At 42.3% G+C, this 25,316-nt stretch overlaps 1 protein-coding gene and 1 pseudogene across 3 annotated transcripts in view; one reads left to right on the top strand and one right to left on the bottom strand.

Moving 5' to 3' along the window:
• Positions 1 to 10,017: 10,017 nt before the first annotated feature.
• On the top strand, positions 10,018 to 10,630 carry LOC118002889 (annotated as a pseudogene).
• A 6,972-nt stretch (positions 10,631 to 17,602) lies between these two features.
• The window catches only part of LOC118002868 (mitochondrial ribonuclease P catalytic subunit-like), a 128,961-nt gene continuing 121,247 nt past the window's right edge, over positions 17,603 to 25,316 (bottom strand). For all 3 annotated transcript variants that reach the window (XM_034993469.1, XM_034993470.1, XM_034993471.1), the window contains 3 exons: positions 22,306 to 22,454; positions 19,373 to 19,568; positions 17,603 to 17,909 (listed from right to left, as the gene is read on the bottom strand). In XM_034993469.1, coding sequence (XP_034849360.1) covers positions 17,778 to 17,909; positions 19,373 to 19,568; positions 22,306 to 22,454 — 477 coding nt within the window. In that variant the 3' untranslated portion in view covers positions 17,603 to 17,777. The remainder of the gene's footprint in view (positions 17,910 to 19,372; positions 19,569 to 22,305; positions 22,455 to 25,316) is intronic.

Raw genomic sequence — 25,316 nt, forward strand, 5'->3', positions numbered from 1 at the left:
CCTTCCTACTACAGGGGAAAATGGGTTGCAGCCGCTGCGGCAGTAACCGTTAATTTTAGGTACAGAAGGGAGGGGGTTCTGGTAGCCACTGGAAAGAGCAGAATTTTCTGGCCAGGCAAGATCCTTTTGGCCAGCAACCCCGACAGTCTTAGAGGTGGAACAGGAAATAGAGGAGTAGTGGAGTAATCATGAAGTTAAGTTGCCTTGATTGATACTGAAGAACAGAAAGGACAGGGCGTATAGCAGGCTGTTGTTGAATAAACTAATGGGAGTAATTCCAAGAGAACTGGGTAGCTCAGGGAGAACAGCAGGTGGCCTTTCAAATCGTAAAATTGTGCCTATTTTGACTTTTCCCGCAGGCACACTCCTATTTAACCAATATAAAATGCAAAACATGACGTTAGGCTAGTGTCGTTCTCCCCCCCCCCCCCCCCCCATAGTTTGTGCACTAGGAAGGCCAGTTATTGCCAAGGTTTCTGGCACTTTAGTGCCTGCTGTAAGTAATACTAAAGTAGGGATTCTTACCTCCTTAATGTATTTTCTCCTAAACTCACTTTGCATTTAAAGGGAAAAAATGTATAAGAACCTCTTAAGGAGTTTAAGGAAGCTCCAATTCTCAAGAATGTTTTTTAAAAATAAACTATTAACCTGAAAAAAATCCAAAACTGAAACCTGATTAAGAAAATACTAAATGCAGGGGCGCCTGGGTGGCTCAGTCGTTAAGCGTCTGCCTTCGGCTCAGGTCATGATCCCAGGGTCCTGGGATCGAGCCCCGCATCGGGCTCCCTGCTAGGAGGGAGGCCTGCTTCTCCCTCTCCCACTCCCCTCTGCTTGTGTTCCCTCTCTCGCTGTTCTCTCTCCGTCAAATAAATGAAATGCTTTAAAAAAAACTAAATGCAAACAGCGTCTCTGGCACACGGTACTTTCCAGCTCTGGCTACTTTCCAAGTGTACTGATAAAAGTTGTCCCTTGCTTCTGGTTCAGGTCTCTACCCTCAGGACCAACTCCTCCTGATCTTTTCAGTGCTTTTCTTCCCCTCACACTCTGAGCAACCTTAGTGTACCGTAATTCCCAAACTGCCTGAATAGTCATAGAGAGTTATCTGTAAGGCTGCTAAGGAGGGTGAACTCATTTAGTCCCACAGCCCCTCTATATTGATGTCTCCCAAACCTAGGTCTCTAGCTGGACCCTTCTCTGGAGGGAAGTCTCTCTCTCTCTCTTTTTAAGATTTATTTGTTTATATTAGAGAGACAGAGAGAGAGACAGAGAGAGAGAGAGAGAATGTGGGGGGAGGGGCAGGGGGAGACAGGAATCCCAAGCAGACACCCTGCTGAGGGCAGAGCGGGACTCGGGGCTCCGTCCCAGGACCCCGGAAACCCCAGGGATCATGACCTAAGCCAAAATCAAAAGTTGGATGCTCAACCGACTGAGCCACCCAGGCACCCCATGGAGCACAGTCTTACCTAATTGCCTGTGGGATGTTTTTTACATTGAGACACATGGTACCTTAAAATCCAGTGTGTTAAAACAGAGCTCATCATCTCATCTCTTCTCCCACCAAGCCAGTTCCTGCCCCATGCACCACACTTTTACAAGTCCTCAGAGCTAAAACCTTGATGCAGTCTTCAATTCTCCAAAACTTCTTACTCTGTCCCTATATAATCCTGATCATTTTTTATTCTGCTTTTTTTCTGTTCTGTAATTCATAATTTTGTTCACTATTTATTGTGCCCCCCACCCCCCACTAAGCTCCATGAGGGCAAAAGTCTTTGTGTTGTTCAGAGTATAGCTCAGGCAACTTGAACAATGCTGAGCGTAAATATTAGTCGAATGAATGAATCCCTTACAGCATAAGGGTTAGAAGTGCATCCTTTTCTATTTAAACCTGAATTTAAATGCCATCTGTGACAGTTGCTAGATATGTGACCTTATGCAAACTCCCTAAATCTGGATTCCCTTATCTATTAAATTTGGATAAGATTCACCTTATGGAGGCTGCTGTGAGGATTAAATAAGAGAAGGCAAGTGGAGTACTAACAAAGTAACAAAGTACTAACTAGCGCATAACAAGTGCTCATGAGGGGCACCTGGGTGGCTCAGTCATTAAGCATCTGCCTTCAGCTCAGGTCCTGATCCCAGGGTCCTGGGATCAAGCCCCACATCGGGCTCCCTGCTCAGCAGGAGGCCTACCTCTCCCTCTCCCACTCCCCCTGCTTGTGTTCCCTCTCTTGCTGTCTCTGTCAAATAAATAAATAAAATCTTAAAAAAAAAAAAAAGATTGTGAAAGTTCTTTATAAGGAAAGTCACCATTTCAGAGCACTTAGGCATTTGTCATTAAAAAAAGTGCTCATCAAACAGTTGCCCTTATTGTTGCTTTCCTCTCTGTTCAGTTACCAAATCCTGTTGACTATTCCTATGGGATAGGAGAGATCTGCTTTTCATTCCCACTGCTACTGTCTGAATTTAGACCCTTTTCCCAGTTTGTCTGATCTGGCACATAGTCTCTTCTTGTTGATCCACACTCTTTGAAATCATTTTTTTCTGGAGCAAGATCTCAATTGGGTTGCTTCTCTGCCTAGATTTCTTTACGCTACTGAATAAAAGTCTTTTGCTTAGAGTTCAGAGTTTTCTATAAATTGACCTGTACCTGTGTTTTCAGCCTTCTGTTCCTACTTCATCCGCCTATTTCTATCTATTATGTTAGAATTTGAGATGTTTCCACCGAGGCAAGTGAATTCCTCTGGGAAATCTTTCAGAAAGCCAAAACCCTTGCCGATTCCACTGCTGAGGGAAATCCCCTGGAAGCCGACTGAATATGTGCCACTGGGTACCAAGCAGCAGCTAACCTACTCACCCAGGTGGACTTCCCCCCCCAGGGTGGGGAAGCTTTCGCCAAAGTCGTCAATGCCCTTGCAGCTTTAATACAGGCCTATGGGGGCAGACTTGCTGTGTCTGTGTGGAAAGTTTGATCTTCCTCTCTGTGGGGCCACCAAGTTAGACTTTTTGAAATGACTTTCTGGTTTTTTGAAAAATTTTAGAGATGACTTGACATCTTGTGAGTCTTGGAAAATCTCCTGGGGGGCCTCCATTTGGCAAGGCCCACATTCTCCCCTGGGGGTGGAGGTAGGTGGAAGGCTGGGGTTACCCACAAGGCAAAGGTAAAAAGTGGCAGCGTGGATTCCCAGTGACCGGCTGTAGACATGCTGAATCACATGGTGTTTAAAGGCAAGATAAGAATTTCGCCCTGAGCTTAAGTTGCTCTGCTGGCAGTTCAGTGAGCCAGGTAATATAAAAATGAAGCTTATCTCTGTTTCCATGCGATATTGGCAGATGCTGAAACACAATGCCCTGTGAGTTAGCCATAAGCACTGGTAATAGGGTACTTGAGGAGAGTCAGGATTTCTTGATGTTAAGGGGCCCCAAAGATCAACAGCAGCCAGGACAGAGGTAACAATGTAGCAGCTTGGGTGAACAGTAGGAGGGAGGCAGACCTCTCCCCAGCTCTCTGGCCACACTTAACCAATCAGGTGCTCCTCGGGGGACTGAGGGCAAGAACCTGGCTGTAACTGTAGCTTTACCTATTTGTATCTTCCTCACAGCAATCTCAGTCCTGCAGCTCTTCCTGCACCACACTAGCTACGGTTGGCTGCCCGAGAGTTGTCATTCTGGCTGAGTCTCCGAGGAGGAGAAAAATGATTTCTCTATACTTCAGTTCTATAACCTATGGGCGAAAGAGGACAAATGAAGCACCAAATGTGGGGTGGAGTGTGCTTCTGTGACTTACGTGAGGCCCTTGTGAAAGCCCTTCAAATCCTTTACCTGACCAGATTCCAGTAAAGCAACACTCCGCTGCCCCCTTGTCCATAACATCTAGTGTGGGTCTCATCCTCCAATAGCAACGGTGGGGACAAGATGATGTCTATCAACAGAGCAGTCACACAACTGTCATTTCCTTTCTGCTCCAGCCTTTCCTTACCAGTCAATATCATTCTGTGCCTGGATTCTCTTAGTCATCAACAATATTGAGAATGCTGTCCTTTGATTTGAAAGGGAATTAACCTGCATCAGCCTAACCCAAAGGACATTTTTTTTTTTAAGATTTTATTTATTTATTTTGACAGAGACACAGCGAGAGAGGGAACACAAGCAGGCGGAGTGGGAGAGGGGGAAGCAGGCTTCCCACGGAGCAGGGAGCCCAATGTGGGGCTCGATCCCAGGACCCTGGGATCCTGACCTGAGCTGAAGGCAGACGCTTAACGACTGAGCCACCCAGGCGCCCCCTCCAAAGGACATTTAACTAAAACTACCCAGGAACCCTCTCCCCTCCTATAGAGCAAAATCTTTTTTGTTTTTTTTTTAGAGCCAAAACCCTTAGTTTTCAGTTCACCCTTGATTTTTAGCTGTAACAACTTCAGTAGTATCCTCTTACAACTTTGGATGTTTCTCTCGTTTTCCCAAACTCCCCTTAAATGAAGACCAAATGCTCGACTGATCTCTTGTTTCTGGAAGCCAAAGATCTTGAGAAAAACTGAGCATTCTCACAGGTCTCCCCAGATACTGGAAGCAGCAATGGAAGACCCCAGCTGGCTTGGGCTTAACCGTTGGTGGTTTTTAACATACAACTTCCCCTTAGACATGATAACACAGGAAGCCCTTCATAGCTTGAGAGAACAGCAAACGTTCCAGTGAAAAATCAGAAGGGGAAGGGAGGGGCCAGAGTCTCGAACATGGTCAGGCTCTGCTCTGAGTGTCAGAAGCACTGAATTATAATCTGAGCCTTGCCACAGACTACCTGATGACCATGAACCTCGGTTTCTCCTCTCAAATAGGTAAGCATGCTGTACACACCTTAAAGGCATAGAGAAAAAAAAAAATTAACCACTGCAGTGAAAATAAGCCACCTAATAGACTTGAACTCAGCTTAGAGCTCTCTTTGTGAAGGGGGGGGCACTGGTGAATAAGGACTGGACTGTTGGCTATTGCTTTGATTTCTCCCTAGTACAGAAGGAAACCAAGTACCGCACCAACCTGCACTGACTCTGCTATTGTTCAGAAGTGAAAGTCTATTTTCTTAGCTTGGAAAGCAGCCAGTTCTTACCCACCCTATCCCATACACATGCAGCTTCACCCACGGCTGTGGACGGGGATGGGAACTGTAAGCATCAATCAGTTCATTGATAAGATTTTCATGCCCATCCTCTTGGGGTCTTTATGAATGTTATTTAACTTTATTCACTCTGCTCACCACCTTCACCCTTACCCTCATTCCAGCCCCCTGGTCAGGTGGGGAAAGGGAGGTACAGAAGTTGGCCAGGTACCAAGAGAGTGAGTTAAGAACAGAGAGGAAATAAGACTCAACAGCCTTCCCTTTAGCCTAAAGACACTTCCTCTTCCTTGAGGTTTCCTAATTGACTTCCTCTAATTCCTATTTTCTTACCACAAAATTAAGTCATCTCTGACTTAAAAGAGCCAGGCTCTCGTTGGGGTAATGGGGGAAAGAACAAATGAGTGAGATTTCTGATCATTCTAAACAATATCTTCAGTCATTAATTTAGGAACTAGTTCTTAAGAAGCTAATTATTGGCGGGAAAGCAAGAGAGTGCTCCAATCTTATTTTCTCCTTGCTTTGAAATGACATGAGGAACCTCAGCTGAGGTCCCCAGACTTCACCCAGAGTGCATTTCGTCCACAGTGGTGAAACAAAGGAAACTTTCAAAAATCAACCAGACAACAGATCTAAAACATTTTCAAGACAGAAAATTCTGGAATGATGTCTTACAGGTGTAGAACAAATTTCATTCCAGTTATCACAGTGCCATATACATAGTAGATGCCTAATAAATATTGAATTCATTTAAGACATTGGGGGTTTAAATGGTAATGATTACAGAGGGTGGCATTGAGAAATTATTATTTCCTAAAGATCAGCCAAAGCGTCACACACCAGAGACTATATTCTTGAGTTAGCCAGTTCACACACAAATTACCATGGAGCAAGAGGGGAATTCACTCAAAAGAGAAGTGGGAACTGGAGGTGAAAATCAGGAAGACATTTTCAGACAACTTCCCCAAAGTCATTCAACAAACATGTATTTAGCCCCTTCTATGCATAAGAAGCTGGGCGGGCTGCTCTGGGAGACACACAGATGAACCAGATGGGGGCCACACCAGAGTTCAGCGGGGAAGATGAAACATGAATGAAAGCAACACTACCATGAGGCAGTTCATGATACATAAGGTCAAGTCCAACAGAGCACTGTAAACGGGAAATCACGTTGGGCCATAGGGAATGTAAGCTGCCTGCTGGAAGAAGTGTATCTGAGCTCAGCTTAGGAGGACAAGAACTCTGACAAGTGTGTTAATGGTTAGGAGCAGTGGGAGTGGCACCACGATGCAACATGGAGTGGCATGAAAACAGAAGCAGAAGAAGAAAAAAGAGCCTGTGTTTAGGACATGGCAATGGCCTAGCTTGACTAGGACTCACAAACGTTCTAGATTAGGATACAAATGCAGGGAGGAGGACTTGATGGCCTAAGCTAAGGAACTTAGAGGCTCTGGTTAGAAGGCAATGGGGAGACATCGAATGGTTTTGAGTTAGGGAAGCAGCATGATTAGAATTGTGCTCTGGGACTATAAACGTGGTGGCAGTGTTTATGATCACTATACATGGGGATATCAATCAGAAGGCTATTGCTAATAGTCCAAGTGAAAGTTTCTGAAGTCCTGAACTGGGGTAGCAGGCATGAGAACGGAAGGGAAAGAATATTTGTAAGAGAGTTTTCAATTTCTCTCCACCCATTGTGAAAAGTAATATACTCTTCAAAGCACTGCTATTTGTAATAGGCAAAAACTGGTAGCTTTTTAAATGCCCATCAACAGCACAATCAATAATTTGTGGTGCATTCACACTACAAAAAAAAATTTTTTTTAAGATTTTATTTATATGATGGAGAGAGACACAGTGAGAGAGGGAACACAAGCAGGGGGAGTGGGAGAGGGAGAAGCAGGCTTCCCGCTGAGCAGGGAGCCGGATGCGGGGCTCGATGCCAGGACCCTGGGATCATGACCTAAGCCGAAGGCAGACGCTTAACGACTGAGCCACCCAGGTGCCCCACACTACAACATATTGTAGAATAACAAAAATGAATGAAATACAATTACATGCAACACTATGGATGGACTTCACCTACGACTGAAAGGAAGAAGCCAGCCACAGAAGAGCACATCCTGAATGATTCCATTTATATAAAGTACAAAATCATGCAAAATGAATCTATCCTGTTAGAGGATTAGATAGTGGTTAATTTTGTGGGGGCAAGGCAAGAAATGATGGAAGCAGGCATCTGGGTTCTAGTAACAGGCATGATGAACAGACTGATAAAACTACAATGTGATTATTCTTCTCCCACTCTTTCTTGCCTCTACTTGAAAACTGGCAGGTCCCATTACTTCTCTGTTCCTTAGATAATATGCAGTGCTATGGTCACTTTAAATAACAAATGCAGTCTCAATCCAGAAACAGTTCCAGAACAATAAAAATTCCAAACAGCTCTGCATCATTGCTAATCTGCCAGTTTAAGTTGGTTTCAGATTAAAGCCTCCAGTGGAAAGAGGTTGGGAGCATGGTTGGCCTTTCCTCCCTAATCACTCCTGGCTCAAAATTGTCCCTAGCCAAGGTGGAGGATGGGCAGTGGAGGGCTAGGATGGGGAGGGTAGGTCAGAATGGGTGGCTTAATACTTTCTAGGCCTAGCAGATGTTTAAAGCTGGTGTTTCTGGTGAGCCTGGCAGATGGTTAAAGCTGATGCTCTTCTCTTGGCCACTCTTCTAGGCCCTTCAGTGGTTCTCTGCTGGGCCCATATATCTTGATATTTTGGCGGCCACTTGCAGCTCCTTCTTCAAACCCCTGGGCAGCCAGAAGTTCCCCTCCAGCCCCAGACAACCCTCTCCCCCTCCCACATCTGGCCCCCATCAGACCTTTCAAGGCAGAGCTCTCTCTGGTTCCCTTTCCGATGCCCCTCGTCAGCCCTTCTGTCATCTTCTATATTTGCAGGTAGACTCAGGCCCCATCCACAGAAGCTTCAGTGTTCTCAGACACCAGCACTCTGGGTCACTCATACTGCAGGAGGATCTCCAAGTCCTCCTACTGAGGCATCTTTCTTCGGGTCCTGGGATCAGAGGACACTCAAGGAACTCAGACTGGCAACGGCTCTCTCCAAAGAAACTTCTTTATCTTTTTCCTTCCTCAGACTCTTTTACAGCTTTGGCCTGCCTAAGGGGCCAGAGGTTGTGAGGCAGATTCTCCTTTATTCTTTCTTCTTTTTTTTTTTTAAGATTTTATTTATTTGCAAGAGAGAGAATGAGAGACAGAGAGCATGAGAGGGAGGAGGGTCAGAGGGAGAAGCAGACTCCCCGCTGAGCAGGGAGCCCGATGTGGGACTCGATCCCGGGACTCCAGGATCATGACCTGAGCCGAAGGCAGTCGCTTAACCAACTGAGCCACCCAGGCGCCCTCTCCTTTATTCTTTTTGTAAAATCTGCCTGTGGGGTATGTGCCTCACACTCACCTGGGCATCTTAGTATCTACTATATTTGTGCCTCAGTGGAATATGGCACATACATTGTAACACTTTCAGACTATGCGGACAAAAGAAGAAAGTAAAAATATCCACAATTCTAACACCCAGAGATACCTATTAACATTTTAGAATCAAAAAAATGTTATTTCTTTAAGATACTTTTCTCCAGGTGTCTCCTTCCTTCCTTCCTTCCTTCCTTCCTTCCTTCCTTCCTTCCTTCCTTCCTTCCTTCCTCCCTCCCTTCCTTTCTTCCTTCCTCCCTATTTAAAAAATGGGATCACATTAGACATACCATTTTGTAGATGCTTTTTGATTTAACCCATGCCAACACACAAAGAATCATTTTAATCACTGTAACATTTAAAATTATATCTACTTCTTCATTCCCTTGTTTTGAGCATTTAGCTATTTACAATGCTATTATTATTATTATCAATAACACTATTATGGATATCTTCATGTACAAAGCTTTTTTAAAAAATAACTTTTTCTTTTGGAAACGTAGTCAAGAGTTGACAAGCCCACAACAGATATTTTAAAGGTAGACATCAACACAGTTTGCTAATTGAATAAGTATGCAAGTAAGGGGGAAGGAACAAGAAAAAAGTAAAAAAGTAAGGCAGGAAGTTGCTCTGTTGGGGGTGAAGATGAGTGGTTTACAAAGTGCTTGAGTTTGAGGGTCTGTAGGCCACCCAGGTAGAAATGCCTAACTGGGAAGAAACCAGGGGTAGAGATGGCACCTTCCTTTAAGACACTTGTCTATTAAACTAACCCCAGCAAGGCATGGTTTTGTCGGGCTACAAGCCTAATGGTGTTTGCAGTTAGATGGGAAAAGACCCAGCGGAAAGGGATTGACTGAAGAGAACAAGGTCTCAAGTCTCCAAGAAGGGACAGAATGGGGGCAAATAGAAAAAGTAACCTAGAAAAGAAAAGAGAGAAAGTGTCAGGATAGGAAAGTTATTGGAAAGGGCAAAAATTGCTGAAGAGGCTCAGAACAGATGGCTTGTAGATCCTGGTTAAGTCATCTGCTTAGAGTGAGAATGGTGAGGTGATGACTCAGGACTTAGACTCAAAAGTGTTGTTGTATTATTATTTTAAAGTAAGCTTGAGCTCATTTGCCACTACTCAAAATACTATTCAAAATATGGTCTGCAGCATTGCATCACTAGGTACACCAGACCCAAATCAGAATCTGCATTTTAAACAAGATCCCAGATGACCTATGCCCATTAAAGTTTGAGAAGTACTGCTGTAGCCCATCTTCCCCACTTAACAGAAAAGGAAATGGAAGTTCCAGGAGATAAGCTATTTTTCAAGTCAACTTTGCAAAGGTTGAGAGAGCTCCTTCAGGAAATTAATGGGAATTCAATGATGATGAAAACAAGAATCTTTAAATGGGAGTGAAGTTCCAGCTATATAATTTCACGACTTTTTTAGCAATACTGGTGTGTAGGAATGAAGAGGAATGGTTTGGGGCTATCCAAATATGAGGTATATAAGGCACTGCAGGAGATGAAAGGAGTAAAAGAATCTGCAGTGTTATTGGCTTTTTCCGTCTGGGCTGCTGACATGCCATCCAGACTGAGGAAGACCCGGAAACTTCGGGGCCACGTGAGCCACGGCCACGGCCGCATTGGCAAGCAACGGAAGCACCCATGAGGCCAGGGTAATGCTGGTGGCATGCATCACCACAGGATCAACTTCGACAAATACCACCCAGGTTACTTTGGAAAAGTTGGTATGAGACATTACCACTTAAAGAGGAACCAGAGCTTCTGTCCAACTGTCAACCTTGATAAATTGTGGACCTTGGTCAGTGAGCAGACACTGGTAAATGCCGCCAAAAACAAGACTGGAGCTGCTCCTATCATTGATGTGGTGCGATCGGGCTACTACAAAGTTTTGGGAAAGGGAAAACTCCCAAAACAGCCTGTCATGGTGAAGACCAAATTCTTCAGGAGAAGAGCAAAGGAGAAGATTAACAGTCAGGGGCGCCTGCATTCTAGTAGCTCGAAACCACGTTGGGGGGTGGGGGTGGGGTGGTGTTCATTAAATGCTAACAAGTGCTTTTCAAAAAAAACCAAAAAACCAAAAACAACAACAACAAAAAAACCAAAAGTGGGATGGGGAAGAAGGAAAGCAAACCCAAATGGGGATTGACAATTGAGGCCTTTAAAGTAAGGAAGGGATGGGCCTCAGAACACACCAATGAGCTGCTTGTTGGGATGAAGGAGTAGGGCGAGTAAAGAGTTGTGGTCAAAATGACGAACTTGAGAGTTGGAAATTCTGAAGCTGGAACACTTTTAAGTAATTTAAAAGGTCCAGGTTGGCCATCTCACAGGGGGCCCAAATGACCCAAATTTAAGAGATTAAGAAACGAGACTACGGGGCGCCTGGGTGGCTCAGTCGTTAAGCATCTGCCTTCGGCTCAGGTCATGATCCCAGAGTCCTGGGATCGAGCCCCACATAGGGTTCCCTGCTCGGCAGGAAGCCTGCTTCTCCCTCTCCCACTCCCCCTGCTTGTGTTCCCTCTCTCGCTGTGTCTCTCTCTGTCAAATAAATAAATAAAATCTTTAAAAAAAAAAAAAAAAGAAACGAGACCAAAATACGGGTGGTGTTGGAATCTCTGGGGATAACGGCAGTGGGTAGGAATAAAAAATCTACTGACACTTACAAAGCACAAACTGTTCGAAGCTGATTTCCTCACATAAACTTCCCTTGGTGTGTCAATGAACAAAAAGAGCCATGTGATTTGCCTTAAAAGATAAAAAGCTCTTTATCTGTGTAAAGCAGCAATCCTTCCTGAGCCTCTCTTCAAAAACTTGGTCTGACTAGAGTTTATTTCTTTAGTAGTTGGGCATTAGAGGGCCTAACTTGGAAAAGATTCATTTCTTCAAAGATTTAACCACGCCTGCCAGAACAAGACTAAATGCCAAAGGACATGACCCTTCATTTGAACCAGTAGATATTATCAGACTGACAGCTTCCTGGAACACAAATTTCCTTCTGAAGACAAGGAAGGCTTAAGGAGTTTATGAGTACACAGCCCTGCAAGTAGTATTTTATGGTATATACAACAATGCCCCGGCTCAACTTGGCTGCCTCGCTTTAGGAATATACATTATTATCATTAGAGTACATGAAGAAGAAGTGGTAGAAATACAAACAAAGAAGTTTTCATTTTTCTCTCAGGTGAAAAAAAAGTTATAAGAGTTTATAGAGAATGATCCTTTAAAAAATTATATATATGTAACAGGCATATAAATATATGTATAAAAACTTAATAGCAAGTCTAGACGCTCAGCTTTGGGGCGGAGGATAGAAAAAAAAATGCGGCTTTGGATTCTAAATGCGGCTTTGGATTTGGATTCTAGAATCTTTTGGATTCTAAGGTCACTGAAAAGAGGAAGAAACTATAAGAATAATTTTTTTTTTAAGATTTTATTTATTCATTTGAGAAAGAGAGATACAGAGAGAGAGCATGAGCAGGGGAGAGGCAGAGGGCGAGAGAGAAGCAGGCTCCCCGCCGAGCCAGGAGCCAGACACGGGGCTTGATCCCAGGACCCTGGGATCACGACCTGAGCCGAAGGCAGAAGCTTAACAATCTGAGCCACCCAGGTGCCCCAAGAATAATTTATTTTTAAAGACTTAGTCATAGGGGCGCCTGGCTGGCTCAGTTGGTAGAGCATGCATCTTGATCTCAGGGTTAAAAAAAAAAAAAAAGAGTATATACAGTACATCTTAAGCAACAAGTCTGGGCAGGGGACTTACCTTTGGGAAGACCTGCCATAACCACTTCCAAAGGAACCTATTTCCCGGAGGTGTGGAGGCCCATTCTCTTCTCCCAGGCTGGGTCACCGCTGTGCCTGAGACAGCCAAATGAACAGCAGAATTGTCAGGGAATTCCATTGGCACCTGTTAGGACACTGACATTCTCTGTTCTAATGTAGTCATAGAAAGCAAGAGAAATCTGTTTTAATAATCGATTTTAAGTATTTTGACGTGAACTCAACCTGATAGCAAGTAATGTATGTTCTAGTCCAGCTGAGAGTGATAGGGCAATCTGACTTGGTTTCTTCAAAAATGAATTTATGTCTCTACCATATTAGAAATCAAAGTCCCTAGCAGTGATTTCTCAAGTATTTGCTTTTTGGGGCGGATTTTAACAAACACCAAAGAGAAGACAGGGGTAATTATTTTTATTTATTTTTTTTTAAGATTTTATTCATTTATTTGACAGAGACACAGCCAAGAGAGGGAACACAAGCAGGGGGAGTGGGAGAGGGAGAAGCAGGCTTCCACTGAGCAAGGAGCCCGATGTGGGGCTCGATCCCAGGACCCTGGGATCATGACCTGAGCTGAAGGCAGACGCTTAACCCATGGAGCCACCCAGGCGCCCCAGGGGTAATTATTTTAATGCGGTTGAAATTTATGTCACATTTCTTGTCAGAAACTACCAAAAACCCTTCATATGACACTGCAATTTACAACAAATTACGGTTACCTTAATAACTTAATCCATTTGGTAAGAATGTACTGAGAGTACTCTAGTAGCAACACAAACTATTTTTAGCTGCCATCAGTGACTAGATAATTGTCTTCCTGTTTATTTCAATTCCCAGTTGAACGCAAGTGGTGTATGTGGGGTCTCTGGAAGCACCCATCAGATTGAATATTGCCAACAAAGAACAAACCTCGGGAGAAAGTGCTTGAGGGAATTTTGAAACACCATGAAATAGACATGATAAGAGAAATTAAAGATTATTTCTCAAGATTTATTGCATTTACTCATTGGTATTCTCTTGTTTTTTCATCTCACTGTTTTCTATGGCTTTCTCTAAGTAGATCTCTAAATGAAGTCTCTTTGCTTATAGAGTATATATTCAAGCAGACTACTTGTCACTGGCTGGGACAAACCAGGGAAAAGCTGGTCTTCTTGCCTTTCTTTCCCCACCCAGGTGCCTTTTACTCACCTCTTTGTTCCCCTCCTGTAGGACTACTGGGCTATTTCGATGCTTCATTCCCCACTACTGCTCACCCTCTCATTTAATTCTCACCAAGGGTTGTCAGATGTAGCAAATAAAAATACAGGGTGCCCTGTTAAGTGTGAATTTCAGATAGATAATATTTTTAGTATAAGTCTGTCCCTGCAATACTTGAGACATATTTACACTAAAAAAATGTTATTTATCTGAAATTCAAATTTAACTCATAGTCCTGTACTTTGCCTGGGAACCCTGCTCTCAACCCTGTGGATTACAGGTGGCTCTAACAGCTGCCTGGTCCCTCTTACTGAGAGCTCTATCTGCGTAAGTCCCAGCCTAGATGAATACCCAAATCTAAATATCACCATTTCATCACAGTGGTGTATGTTCCTCATTCCCTCAGGCGCACCTTTAGATGTCTTTCACTCTAGGAATTCCAAATTACTGAAGGACAGCTGAAATACCAGATCTGAACTCCATTTAGCTTTGCCCTCAATTACTCTGATAATATTAATTTTTAGCCAATGAATGTAAGACTCACCCTGATGGACCAGAATTCAGGTGCCCATATAACACAATCTTCCTTTCCATTCCTGCTTTACAATGAAACTATTAGGGAAAAAAGAAATCTAACGTGAACATACACGACGCATTTTATGGTGCATTAGGACAATTTTTTAAAAAGTGACACACCTGTTATAGAACCAAAGAGCAAGTCATTCTATTGAAGCGCAAACTTGAAGACAAAAATTAATTTAACATGACGAACGAGGCACTAGAGGTGAGGTAGTGCCAATGTAGTCCTGAGTGAATCGTTAACTCAGGCTTCCCCTGAGATCTTCTCGCTCTGGGGTCCAGAGAACAGCAGCAAGGAAAAGAGAGTATAAATTCAGGAGCATGTCAGAGGGAAGCACAAAGCACTTCAGAAGTATTTTTCAGTGGTAAGAATCAATGCCCTCTCAAAGCCTTCATTTGTTCATAGCTGACTTAAAAGATACTGTCAATCCAGGGCACAACTTTCCTTTTTTTGTTTTCTTCAGAGCACAGCTTTTAAAAGAATTCCTCTTCCCGTTGTCTCGGACCTTGCTTGACAAGTAGCTTTTTCTTTTCCACTCAGGTTATCAGAACACAAAAGGCAGCCTAAGTGTTGGGTACCAGCTGCCTTCCTTCCTTCACATCTCTGCATTCGCGAGGGTCCTGTGTCAATGTGATTTACCCTAAACAGTCCTAGAATTCCCCTACTCCTGGACAAAGAACAGATGCACCTCAATTCCTGTCAAGCAGAAATTAGGATTTTTAAAAATTTTATTCTTTAGTTATCTCTACACCTAATGTGGGGCTTGAATTCACCACCCTGAGATCAAGAGTCACATCTTCTTCCGACTGAGCCAGCCAGGAGCCCGAGGGTTGGTTGGTTGGTTTGTCTGATTTAAGATTTATTTATTTGAGAGAGAGCACAAGTGAGAGGGGCAGGGGAAGAGGGAGAGAGAATCTCAAGCAAACCCCTCGCTGAGCGTGGAGCCCTACGCAGGGCTCCATCTCAGGATCTCAGGATCATGACCTGAGCTGAAACCAAGTCAGAGGCTTAACCAACTGTGCCACCCAGGCGCCCCCTAGGGTTTTATTTTTGAATAGTATTAAAGAGTTCAAAAGTAAGGTAATTTCCCTACCCAATTTTCTACATTGATAAGCCATTTTACAAACGTGGACCCTTTAGAGAGGTACTCCCTTGTTTCTTTGCTCTCATTCTACCCCCTTTCTTTTATGTGGCTAACAAAGTTCCTAAATCTAAATACTGGATGCTCCACCATTCAGTCTGAATTTTTATGAACTACTCTAGCCTAAATCAGTGTACAGAAGGAAGAATATTTGGCTGGGAATCAGAGGTGGGTTACAGTTGAAATGTCTTTCCTAACTAGCTGTGGGATCCACAGAAGCCTTTACATCTTTCTGGGTCTGTCCCTCCTCTATAAAATGCTACTGTTGGACTTTATGTTCTTCAAGTTTCACTCCTACTCTAAAGTTCTAGGATTCCTTTTGTATCCTCCCCCATTCTACATTTGCTCCTTGTGAGGTATTTGCATTAGGCTTTTAGATTTAACAAATGCTTTTTTCTTTTTAAAAATTTTCTGAAAACTAGGACAGTGCCTTTAGAAAAAGTTTAATTCACTGAAAGCACAGTTTTCTAAGTATGTGATTTATGAAATTTAGAAAATAAGCAGATTGGATTTATGAGAACTTTCTGAGCCTCAGCATCTTCAGTATTATCAGTTTATTAAACACTTTCCTGGAGAGCTATTTTGTCTAGGCATGCAGCAGTGTAGGATCCAGTAAATGGATAAGGAGATGAAACATCCCCTCCTGTGTTTTTCCTGGATAGTTTCTCTCTGCATACTACACATCCTACTTATATTTGTGTAGACGGTTTTATGTAAATGAGGTAATTTACTTGTTTATTTCATGTAAATAATTCTTTTTTAAAAGATTTATCTATTTATGAGAGCTCTAAAGAGAGAGCATATGTGCAAGTGAGTGGGGTGGGGGCAGAATCTTCAAGCAGATTCCCTGCTGAGTGAGGAGCCAGAAACAGGGCTCAATCCCATGACCCATGCATCATGAGACCCATGCCCATGATATCATGACCTGAGCCAAAACCAAGAGCCGGAAACTTGACTGACTGAGCCACCTGGGCACCCCTAGATGATTACCTTTTTTTTTTTTTTAAAGATTTTATTTATTTATTTGAGACAGAGAGAATGAGAGAGAGAGAGAGAGCACATGAGAGGGGGGAGGGTCAGAGGGAGAAGCAGGCTCCCTGCCGAGCAGAGAGCCCGATGCGGGACTCGATCCAGGGACTCCAGGATCATGACCTGAGCTGAAGGCAGTCGCTTAACCAACTGAGCCACCCAGGCGCCCAGATGATTACCTTTTTAATGTTAATATTTTTTGATATGTTGTTGTAAATACATCCATTTCAAGTATTTAGTGTGATAAATTTTGACTAATATACATATACACCTAAGTTAGCATCATCCAGATCAATATATAGAACTTTCTATCACCCTCCAGAAAGTTCTCTTGTGCCCTTGCCTCAGGAAACTACTATTGTGATTTTTATCACCACAGATTGATTTGGCCTATTCTTTTTTTTTCTTTTTTTAAAGATTTTATTTGAGAGAGAGAGACAGTGAGAGAGGGAACACAAGCAGGGGGAGTGGGAGAGGGAGAAGCAGGCCTCCCGCAGAGAAGGGAGCCCGATGCGGGGCTTGATCCCAGGACCCTGGGATTATGACCTGAGCCGAAGGCAGACACTTAACGACTGAGCCACTCAGGCACCCCTGGCCTATTCTTGAATATTAAACCATACAGTATGTATGTATGATTAAGTAAAGAACATCAAGTACTGGGACATGAATATTTCCAGTTAAAATCAAGGTCCAGTGAGGTGTATGATGGCTGGCAAGCAGGTAAAACAGAGGAAAATATGAAAAGTTATGACTTGTTAAACTAAGTCAAACTTGATTAAATGAAAAAAAAAAAAAAACTGTATCCTTTAAAAAGCTCTCATATACTGAGTGATGGAATTAATAGTGTTCACAAACTATTGAACCAACTTGAAAAAGGCATTGTAGAATGAAGAACAAATGACCACAGGCTAAAGAGAATGAACTGCTCCTTTTCCTCCAACCCAAATCATTGGATGGTAAGTAAGTCGCTAATAAGCTTCTGATACCTTGGCCAGTTTATCACAGAGAACATTAAGTGATTCAGTGTGAGCAGGAGATAATCTGTACAGGATGAGATGATATTGGAAATGGGAGAAGGAGTTTAGCAACAACATGAGCAGCCTGGGCCTAGATGCATTGATTCTGCTATTGGGGGACCTGGAAGGTAAGGTCAGGAGTAGCAAAATGGATATCAGAAGCACTTGTTGCCCAAGTAAGTGGAGTAGCCGGCCCACCAGCAGAAACGTAGGCTTCACTCTGCCTTGAGTTCCCCAAGTCTGGATAAGTCTCCAAAAACAAATGCAACTGGTTATGAAAAGATTTTATATTTTATTTCATTAAAAAAAGTCAATCTGTTGACATGCAAACCAACTGGACCAAACAGGACAGAGTGGATCACGCAGGAGCACTGCTAAACAAGCATCAACTGAAGTGCTCTGACGCCAACCAGAAGGGCACCCCAACACAAGTTTAGCATGGGGGAGAGTCTTCACGTCTTTCGGCGAAGGCAAAGCCATTTGGTTGGCACTTCATAGGAGTATCTTTCCACCGTGTTTTCATCATATGGTATGTGCCACGAGTCTCCAGTTGTTTGTACCACTGTGTCATAACAGGGGATATGCTGTTGAATTAAAAAGGGAACCAAACATTGAGAACAACACTAAGGGGTTACCTGGCCATTTCCCTTTCTTTTCTGACAATTTCTCAGCTTGCTTCAGGAGCATTCTCTCTTACTTAACAATGGATTTTCAGAGAGCAGCTAGCTCTGTGAAGATGAACCCTAGAATTAGGGGTCCCTTTTTTTTGGGGTGGGTTCGTTTTTAAGGTTAAAGATTCTCTATAGTATTACATTTATAGGCGATAGCATCTCTTTACTTGCCTTTATCAGCTTTGTATGGGAGAGAAAGATTTCATATATTCAAAAGTAGAGAAACAGTATAATGAACTCCCAGGTACCACCCAGCTTCAACAATTACCAACACATGGCTAATTTTATTTCATCCATACTACCCCCCATGATTATTGTGAAGCAAATCTCAGATATTATATCACTTCTTCTGTAATATTCAATATGTACCTTTAAAAGATAAGATCCATTTTATAAATAAAAGTTCAATACTATTATTACACTTAAGAGTTAATAATTCCTTATCATCAGATATCTACTATTCACATTTCCCCAATTATTACATGTGCATACACGTATTTTTACAGTTGATTTCTTTGAACAGGAGTTGAAATTAGGTTATGACTGAATTATCTCTTAATTTTATTTTTTAAATTTAATTTTATGATGTTACATTAATTACCATACATTACATCATTAGTTTTTGATGTAGTGTTCCATGATTCGTTGTTTGTGTATAACACCCAGTGCTCCATTCAGTACGTGCCCTCTTTAATACCCATCACCAGGCTAACCTATCTCTTAATTTTAAATAGTGCTTTACTTTTCATCTCTATTCTCGTAATTTTTTGTTGTTGAGAAAACCAAGCCAGTTGTCCTATATTGTTTCCCAAGTCTTGATTTTTTTGCATAGATCTGTTGTTTTGTATGTTTTTTGACCATTGGACCGTATTTACCATTGACTAGTGTATTTTTCCATAATAACTCGCCTTTGGATTTTCTCCCTTTGCTTCACACAAGAGACATTCCTTGTATTTGCAGGAATCTAAACTAGAATCAAAGGAGAACTCAGTTGAGACCATGCTGCAGAAGCGGATTAACAGGAAAAAGGAGTTGCTTAGCAGAAATATGATGAACCAGAAAGGATAAGGAATTTTCAGCTATCGCAAATAAATAGGAAAATAAAAAATATGTATGAAAATAAAAAACAAGTTATAATCAGTGACATAATTGAAGTCACAATTGATGACATCTCAGATGTTTTCACTATGTCAATTAATATGGGGCTGGTCTATGAAAACTTTTACCCTGGCCGACTTTCTGTTTCCAGGAACTGGCTAATTCCAAATACCAACCTACAGCTGAGAAAAATAAAGCATTTAAAACCTCCAACTAGTAGCAACATTCTTTGACTGTGCCACACTCTGTTGACATTATGTAGAGAACAAATAACATACCTGAAAGGTTATTTTTGATCCTGCAACCCTATTAATAATTGCTAGCTGATGTCCCTGCTGCCACTTAAAGAAGAGGCGCTGGGTCTTGGCATCACGTAGACAGGCCTTGTGGTCCCGCATCAGATCTTTTGTGATAAATTTGCAGTGGTTCCCCGAGTGCAGTGTGGCATACAGAAGGAACGGATCATCCTCTGAGCTGAGCCAGGCAGAAGAAAGAATACAATCACACACAGCCCCAAGGAGGCAGAGGATAGCATTCGTTACCACGCTTTTTACTTCTTATTCTACTTTCCTCAGAGGAGCTCTGCATTCTTTTTTTTTTTTTAAGATCTTATTTATTGAGAGATAGAGAGAACACAAGCTGGCGGAGGGGCAAAGGGAGAGGGACAAGCAGACTCCCCGCTGAGCAGGGCGCCCCACGCGGGAGTCGATTCCAGGACCCTGGGATCATGATCTGAGCTGAAGGCAGATGCTTAACCGACTGAGCCACCCAGACGCCCCAGTGCTCTCATTCTTAAGTGACATGATCCCAGTGATGCTTATAAACCAACCACCTCCAAGTCTTTTGGTAGTAGACAGCACTATCTAGAATACAAATGGAAAGCTAAGGGGAAGGGAATGCAAATGCTCAACTTGGCTCAGTTGGGTTCTTCCACTAAAGTGGAAAATTCTAACAATAATTCCCTCTTCACATTCAAAAGCTGGTTCTCTGTGTGCCCCGGGTGTTGTTCCTATTGGCCTTATCCACCACGGAGCACACCCTCCCCCCCCCACTCAAACTCGAAAAATGTTCATAATATTAATAGGACAGGATGACACTTCCTTGCAAGCTACCAAAAATAATGGGCTGCCTCAAAGCTAAAATTGGTATCTCAAAGCAGCTTCTGGGAAGTCACCCAGATCCGCAACAGAAGGCATCACCTGCTTTGAGAAGAGCCACTGACTCAGAGTCTCCAACGGACCCTCAGCTTCAGCACTCAGCACTGGAGGAGGTATGCTGTAAGAACAGCAGGGGCCGCCTTGGCTCAGGACACTCGGACCGCAGCATGGGATAGGTCTTATGCCTTGATCCAAATGACCCAAAGTGGGACCATTTGATGTTTATTTTATACTAAACTATTTCAAATGAAATGATAAACGACTGGAATATATCTGCCTTAAAAATCTTCAGGAAAGAGAGGAAAAGAAAAAAATAGGGGGCTATATGGAACAAGATGAGAAAAATGACGGTAATCGTTGGAGCTGAGTGACAGTTACATGGGGATTCACTATACTATTCTCTGTAGTATATGTTTGAAAGGATTTCTTTGGCACATTTGTGGAACATAGAATTAATGTTAAAAACTTAAATATTCAAATCCAAAGCCTCAGAAGGTCACTTTAAAGTCCCAAACCAAGCATGAGACCAATTTCCATCAGGCTTTTTGGTTTTACCATCACATTTCTCCAATTCCTCCACCTAAGGAAAAGAACAGTAATGATGACAGCACTACAAACGTGCTTTTCATGTACTTGGTGCCCTGCCACAGTTTTATATGTATTATTTACAGGTATTCTCTCATTTAATCTTCACAATAACCCGTTGGGGGTTACATATGAAGAAGACACAGAGAAGGGAAACACCTTCCCGGATAGGAAGTGGCAGGCCCATGTCTGAATCTGGGTAGACTAATTAAAGACTGTGCTCCTCATGTCTACCCACTGTTGCCTAAAGTGAGTGTGTGCAGAGCATTATTGTTGTCTTCTACTCTTAGAGATAGAGAAGTAACCCTTTCCAGGAATACATAAAAGGACTTAGCTAAAGAAAAAAGGGATTGGTTTGGGATCTGAATGAGGGGTTAGCCTCCTGCTCCATGCACTGAGAGCCACTTTACCTTTTTAGGAATAAATAATTTGGGGAATACTGACAAATCCTGAAGCTATCACATTCAACATAACGAAACCTAGACCTGGGGCTGAGGGTACACACATTATCCACACAAAGTTGGAAATAAACTTTTGTCAGCATAAATCATATGTAAAACTAAGTGTATTTTAAAACTTTACATGTACTGTTGAGGATCTGTGCCCCTCTGGAGTAGATGCTTTCTTCTTTATGGACACTGTACCATTTGTTTTCCATGCTCCTTTGGCTTCCTGAGAAGTTGTCGCTCATAGCAACATTCCCTTTATAGTTAGAATAAAATCCAGGTTCCTTGCTTGCCTACCAGAGCCCACAAGGTCTTCTTTACTGTGGTCCCTGCCTTCTCTCTGACCTCAGAACCTAGTACTTTTCTTCTTGCTGCTATAGCTCATCTGCACTGGTTTGCTTGCTTTCTTCAAACATGCCAAACACATTCCTGCTTCATAGCTTTTTGAACATTTGCTGTTCCCTCTGCTTGATATGTTTTTCCATCCACCCTCCCATTTTCTCAAATGACTCCTTCTTGTATCTGCCCTCTCCCAAAGGCTATTCCTGACCACCCCATCCGCTATCTTCTGACCTACCCCCTACCTAATCCTTTTTTACCTATTTACTCTGCTTTATTCTCTTTTTAGCATTGATCACTGCCTGGACTTACATTACATTTTTATTTGTTTACCTGTTTATTTTAAGTCCCAAGAAGGGAGGGACTTGGTGAACAATTGCGGTTTCCCAAGAACACAGAAGGTGCTCATATATGTATAATATTTGTTAAATGATCTATGTAGGACCTAATGGCATGTATTCTGTGTACTCATCTCACTTCTGACTTTATCTTCCTCCTAGTTCTCCTTTATCCTGATTTCCTCATCTATTTAAATTTATCCTGCTGTAGGAAGTAGATTTTTGTCAGCTGCCTCAAATCTTTTTTTGGATTCATACGCATGCACTTTAAAAATGGCAAAAATAGGTACTTAGCAAGCAGATGACTTGGGCCGAGTGTAATTCACCTAGTACCTTTAGTACTTACATGTTGTCAGCAAAGAAGCACCTGGCTTGCTTTTGCACCTTTTTCATCTCATCCTTTCTCCACCTCAAGTGCTGTGTTAGCATGTGCTTTCGGCCCAGGACCAGCAGCTGCACGTTCCGCTTGGCTAGTTGAGAGACCACATCCAAAAGCTAGAAAACACAAAGCCAGTCCCCAAGAGGGCCAAGGGAAGAATCGCAAGTAAATGGAATGGTTCTTCCAACTGGTAGTCTCAATGGTAAAACACTCTTTTCTGGTAACGGGTGAAAAAACATTCCTTAAAATAATTTTCCATCTTAAAAAAGAAGAAGATAGCAGGAGGGGAAGAATGAAGGTGGGGAATCGGAGGGCGAGACAAACCATGAGAGATGATGGACTCTGAAAAACAAACTGAGGGTTCTAGAGGGGAGGGGGGTGGGGGATGGGTTAGCCTGGTGATGGGTATTAAAGAGGGCACGTTCTGCATGGAGCACTGGGTGTTATGCACAAACAATGAATCATGGAACACTACATCAAAAACTAATGATGTAATGTATGGTGATTAACATAACAATAAAAAATTTTAAAAAATAATTTTCCATCTTTGTAAGCCTGGAAGAAAATGTTTTCTTATTACAAATAAATGTCTACCACCTTCCTACTAGTTAGGCTACATTTCACTGGGTCTGGGGGGAGGAGGGGTCTAAGCATAGACAAGATGAGTGGTTTTTATTTTTATTTTTTAAAGATTTTATTTATTTATTTGACAGAGAGAGACACAGCGAGAGAGGGAACACGAGCAGGGGGAGTGGGAGAGGGAGAAGCAGGCCTCCCGCAGAGCAGGGAGCCCAATGCGGGGCTTGATTCCAGGACCCTGGGATCATGACCTGAGCCAAAGGCAGACACTTAATGACTGAGACACCCAGGCGCCCCTCTCTTTTGCATAAATAAATAAAATCTCCAAAAAAAAAAAGACATGGTCCCTGTCTTTAGTGAGGGAGTGCCTATCAAGGCTAGGAAAATATATATGCTGGCTCTACATTTGTTAGGTGGTTAATAAATATTTTCTGATTAGCTGAAGAATATACTCAGTCAAAAAAGTTGCTCATTATTGAAAACTTAAAAAATATAGACCAGAAGAAAGACAAAGAAGAAACCACTCATACCTTACCACCCAAAGACTGTTAACATGTATCTACCAGTAGTTTTATTCCATACATTTTTACATAATCTTTTAAGCCATCATTTTAATAGTTAGGGTAGTAATCAAAAAGCAAACATCTACACTGTAAGAAAGTTTGGCTGATCGATTCAAATACCTCAAAAGACAATGAGAGGTGCATCTCCTTCAGAATGCACTTATAACATTCCTTTCTTTCTTTCTTTTTTAAGATTTTATTTATTTTTTTGAGAGAGGGAAAGCATGAGCAGGGGGAGGGGGAGGGACATAGGGAGAGACAGGAAGGGACAAGCAGACTCCTGGAGAGCACAGAGCCCGCTGCAGGGCTCCATGCAGGGCTGGATCCCAGGACCTGAGATCATGACCTGAGAGGAAGTCAGAGGCTTAACTGCTTAGCCGACTGAGCCACCCAGGCACCCCTATAACATCCCTTTCCTAAAGCTATGCTGAGGTTACAGATTATTTTCTGTGAGCCCAATTACAAATGTCAACTCAATTCATTAAGAGGAATAACAATTACTTTTAAATTTTCCATATGAATTGCCACCAAGTTAAAGATACAAAAAAAAAATTCAAACAAAAACATTTTTTGATACTGATTGCTTAAATTTTCATGCAACTGGGAAGACATGGCTTAAAGAAAAACACAATTGGGTCTTCAGAGCTATATGCTGGTTTAGATAAACAGCCTTGAGTTTCCTAATATTAAGTTAAAAACAGGGGCCCAGAGAAGAACAGCAAAGATTAGCTTGAACTGCTCTGGGGCACCATCTTCTGGCTTAGAGGTCTCTAGTAGCAGCAGCTCTCTCTCTGAAACAACACAAACAAAGGAGAAAAAGCGAAAGACACAGGAAAGAAAGATATGGATACAGAATAAAGGCACTGGCCTGAAACTCTGTAACAGTCTAGCTATGAGCCAACTTCCTCTGGGGTAAATTCCAGGGCTGGATCCAGTGGGCTGGGTCAGAGTCAGAGGTATACTCAGAACAGTAAAGAAAAAGAAAATTTACCTTAACTCTACGTTAGATCCAAAATAAAACTGGGAGGGATTTCCACTTTTAGGAAGATGGGAGTAGGTCTACTTTTTCCTATCTCTGCCACTAAGTACAACTAAAACCCCTAGACGTTATATAAGACAAACACAGAAAGACTTTGAAAGTCTGATGTTTCTAAAAATCAAAATGTTTTCAAACACATTTAAAATATAAAATAATAGCATAGGGGTGCCTAGCTGGCTCAGTCGGTGGAGCATGAGACTCTTGATCTTGGGGTTGCAAATTTGAGCTCCATGTTGGGTGTGGAGATAGCTTAGAAATAAAATTAAAAAAAAAAAACAGCATAAAATGAGATTTATGCCTATTTTCCACATAAAGGAAAAAAAATTCAGAAATTAAAAAAAAAAAGACTGTGAAAGGTAGAGAGAAAAAAGTCTGGCTAGGGACCTGGGGGCATGAAGAATGACATGGCAGTGAGTTCTTTTTGCCTCATACATCCTAGACTTGGAGCTGAAGAAGCCGGAAACCCAGAAATGCCAAAGACAAAAAGAGCCCAACAAAGGCCTGTTTTCTCTAGCCAAAGGACTAGAAAGAGGCCATCTGGCAATACAGAAAACTTGTTACAATGATGACACCAGCAGACAGTGATATTGTGTGTGTGTGTGTATGTGTGTGTATACATATACATACATACATATATATATGCATGTAGTATCCAAAGTCCCAGGTGCCCCTAATCTTAACATTTCAATAATAACATGAAACATAAAGGTGTTTTTTTTTTAAGATTTTATTTATTCATTTGAGAGAGAGAGAGAGCACAAGCAAGGGGAGAGGCAGAGGGAGAGGGAGAAGCAGAC

This window comes from Mirounga leonina, unplaced genomic scaffold, assembly GCF_011800145.1.
Source record: "Mirounga leonina isolate KUSES-001 unplaced genomic scaffold, KU_Mleo_1.0 Mir_84, whole genome shotgun sequence".
In the NCBI taxonomy this organism is placed as follows: domain Eukaryota; kingdom Metazoa; phylum Chordata; class Mammalia; order Carnivora; family Phocidae; genus Mirounga; species Mirounga leonina.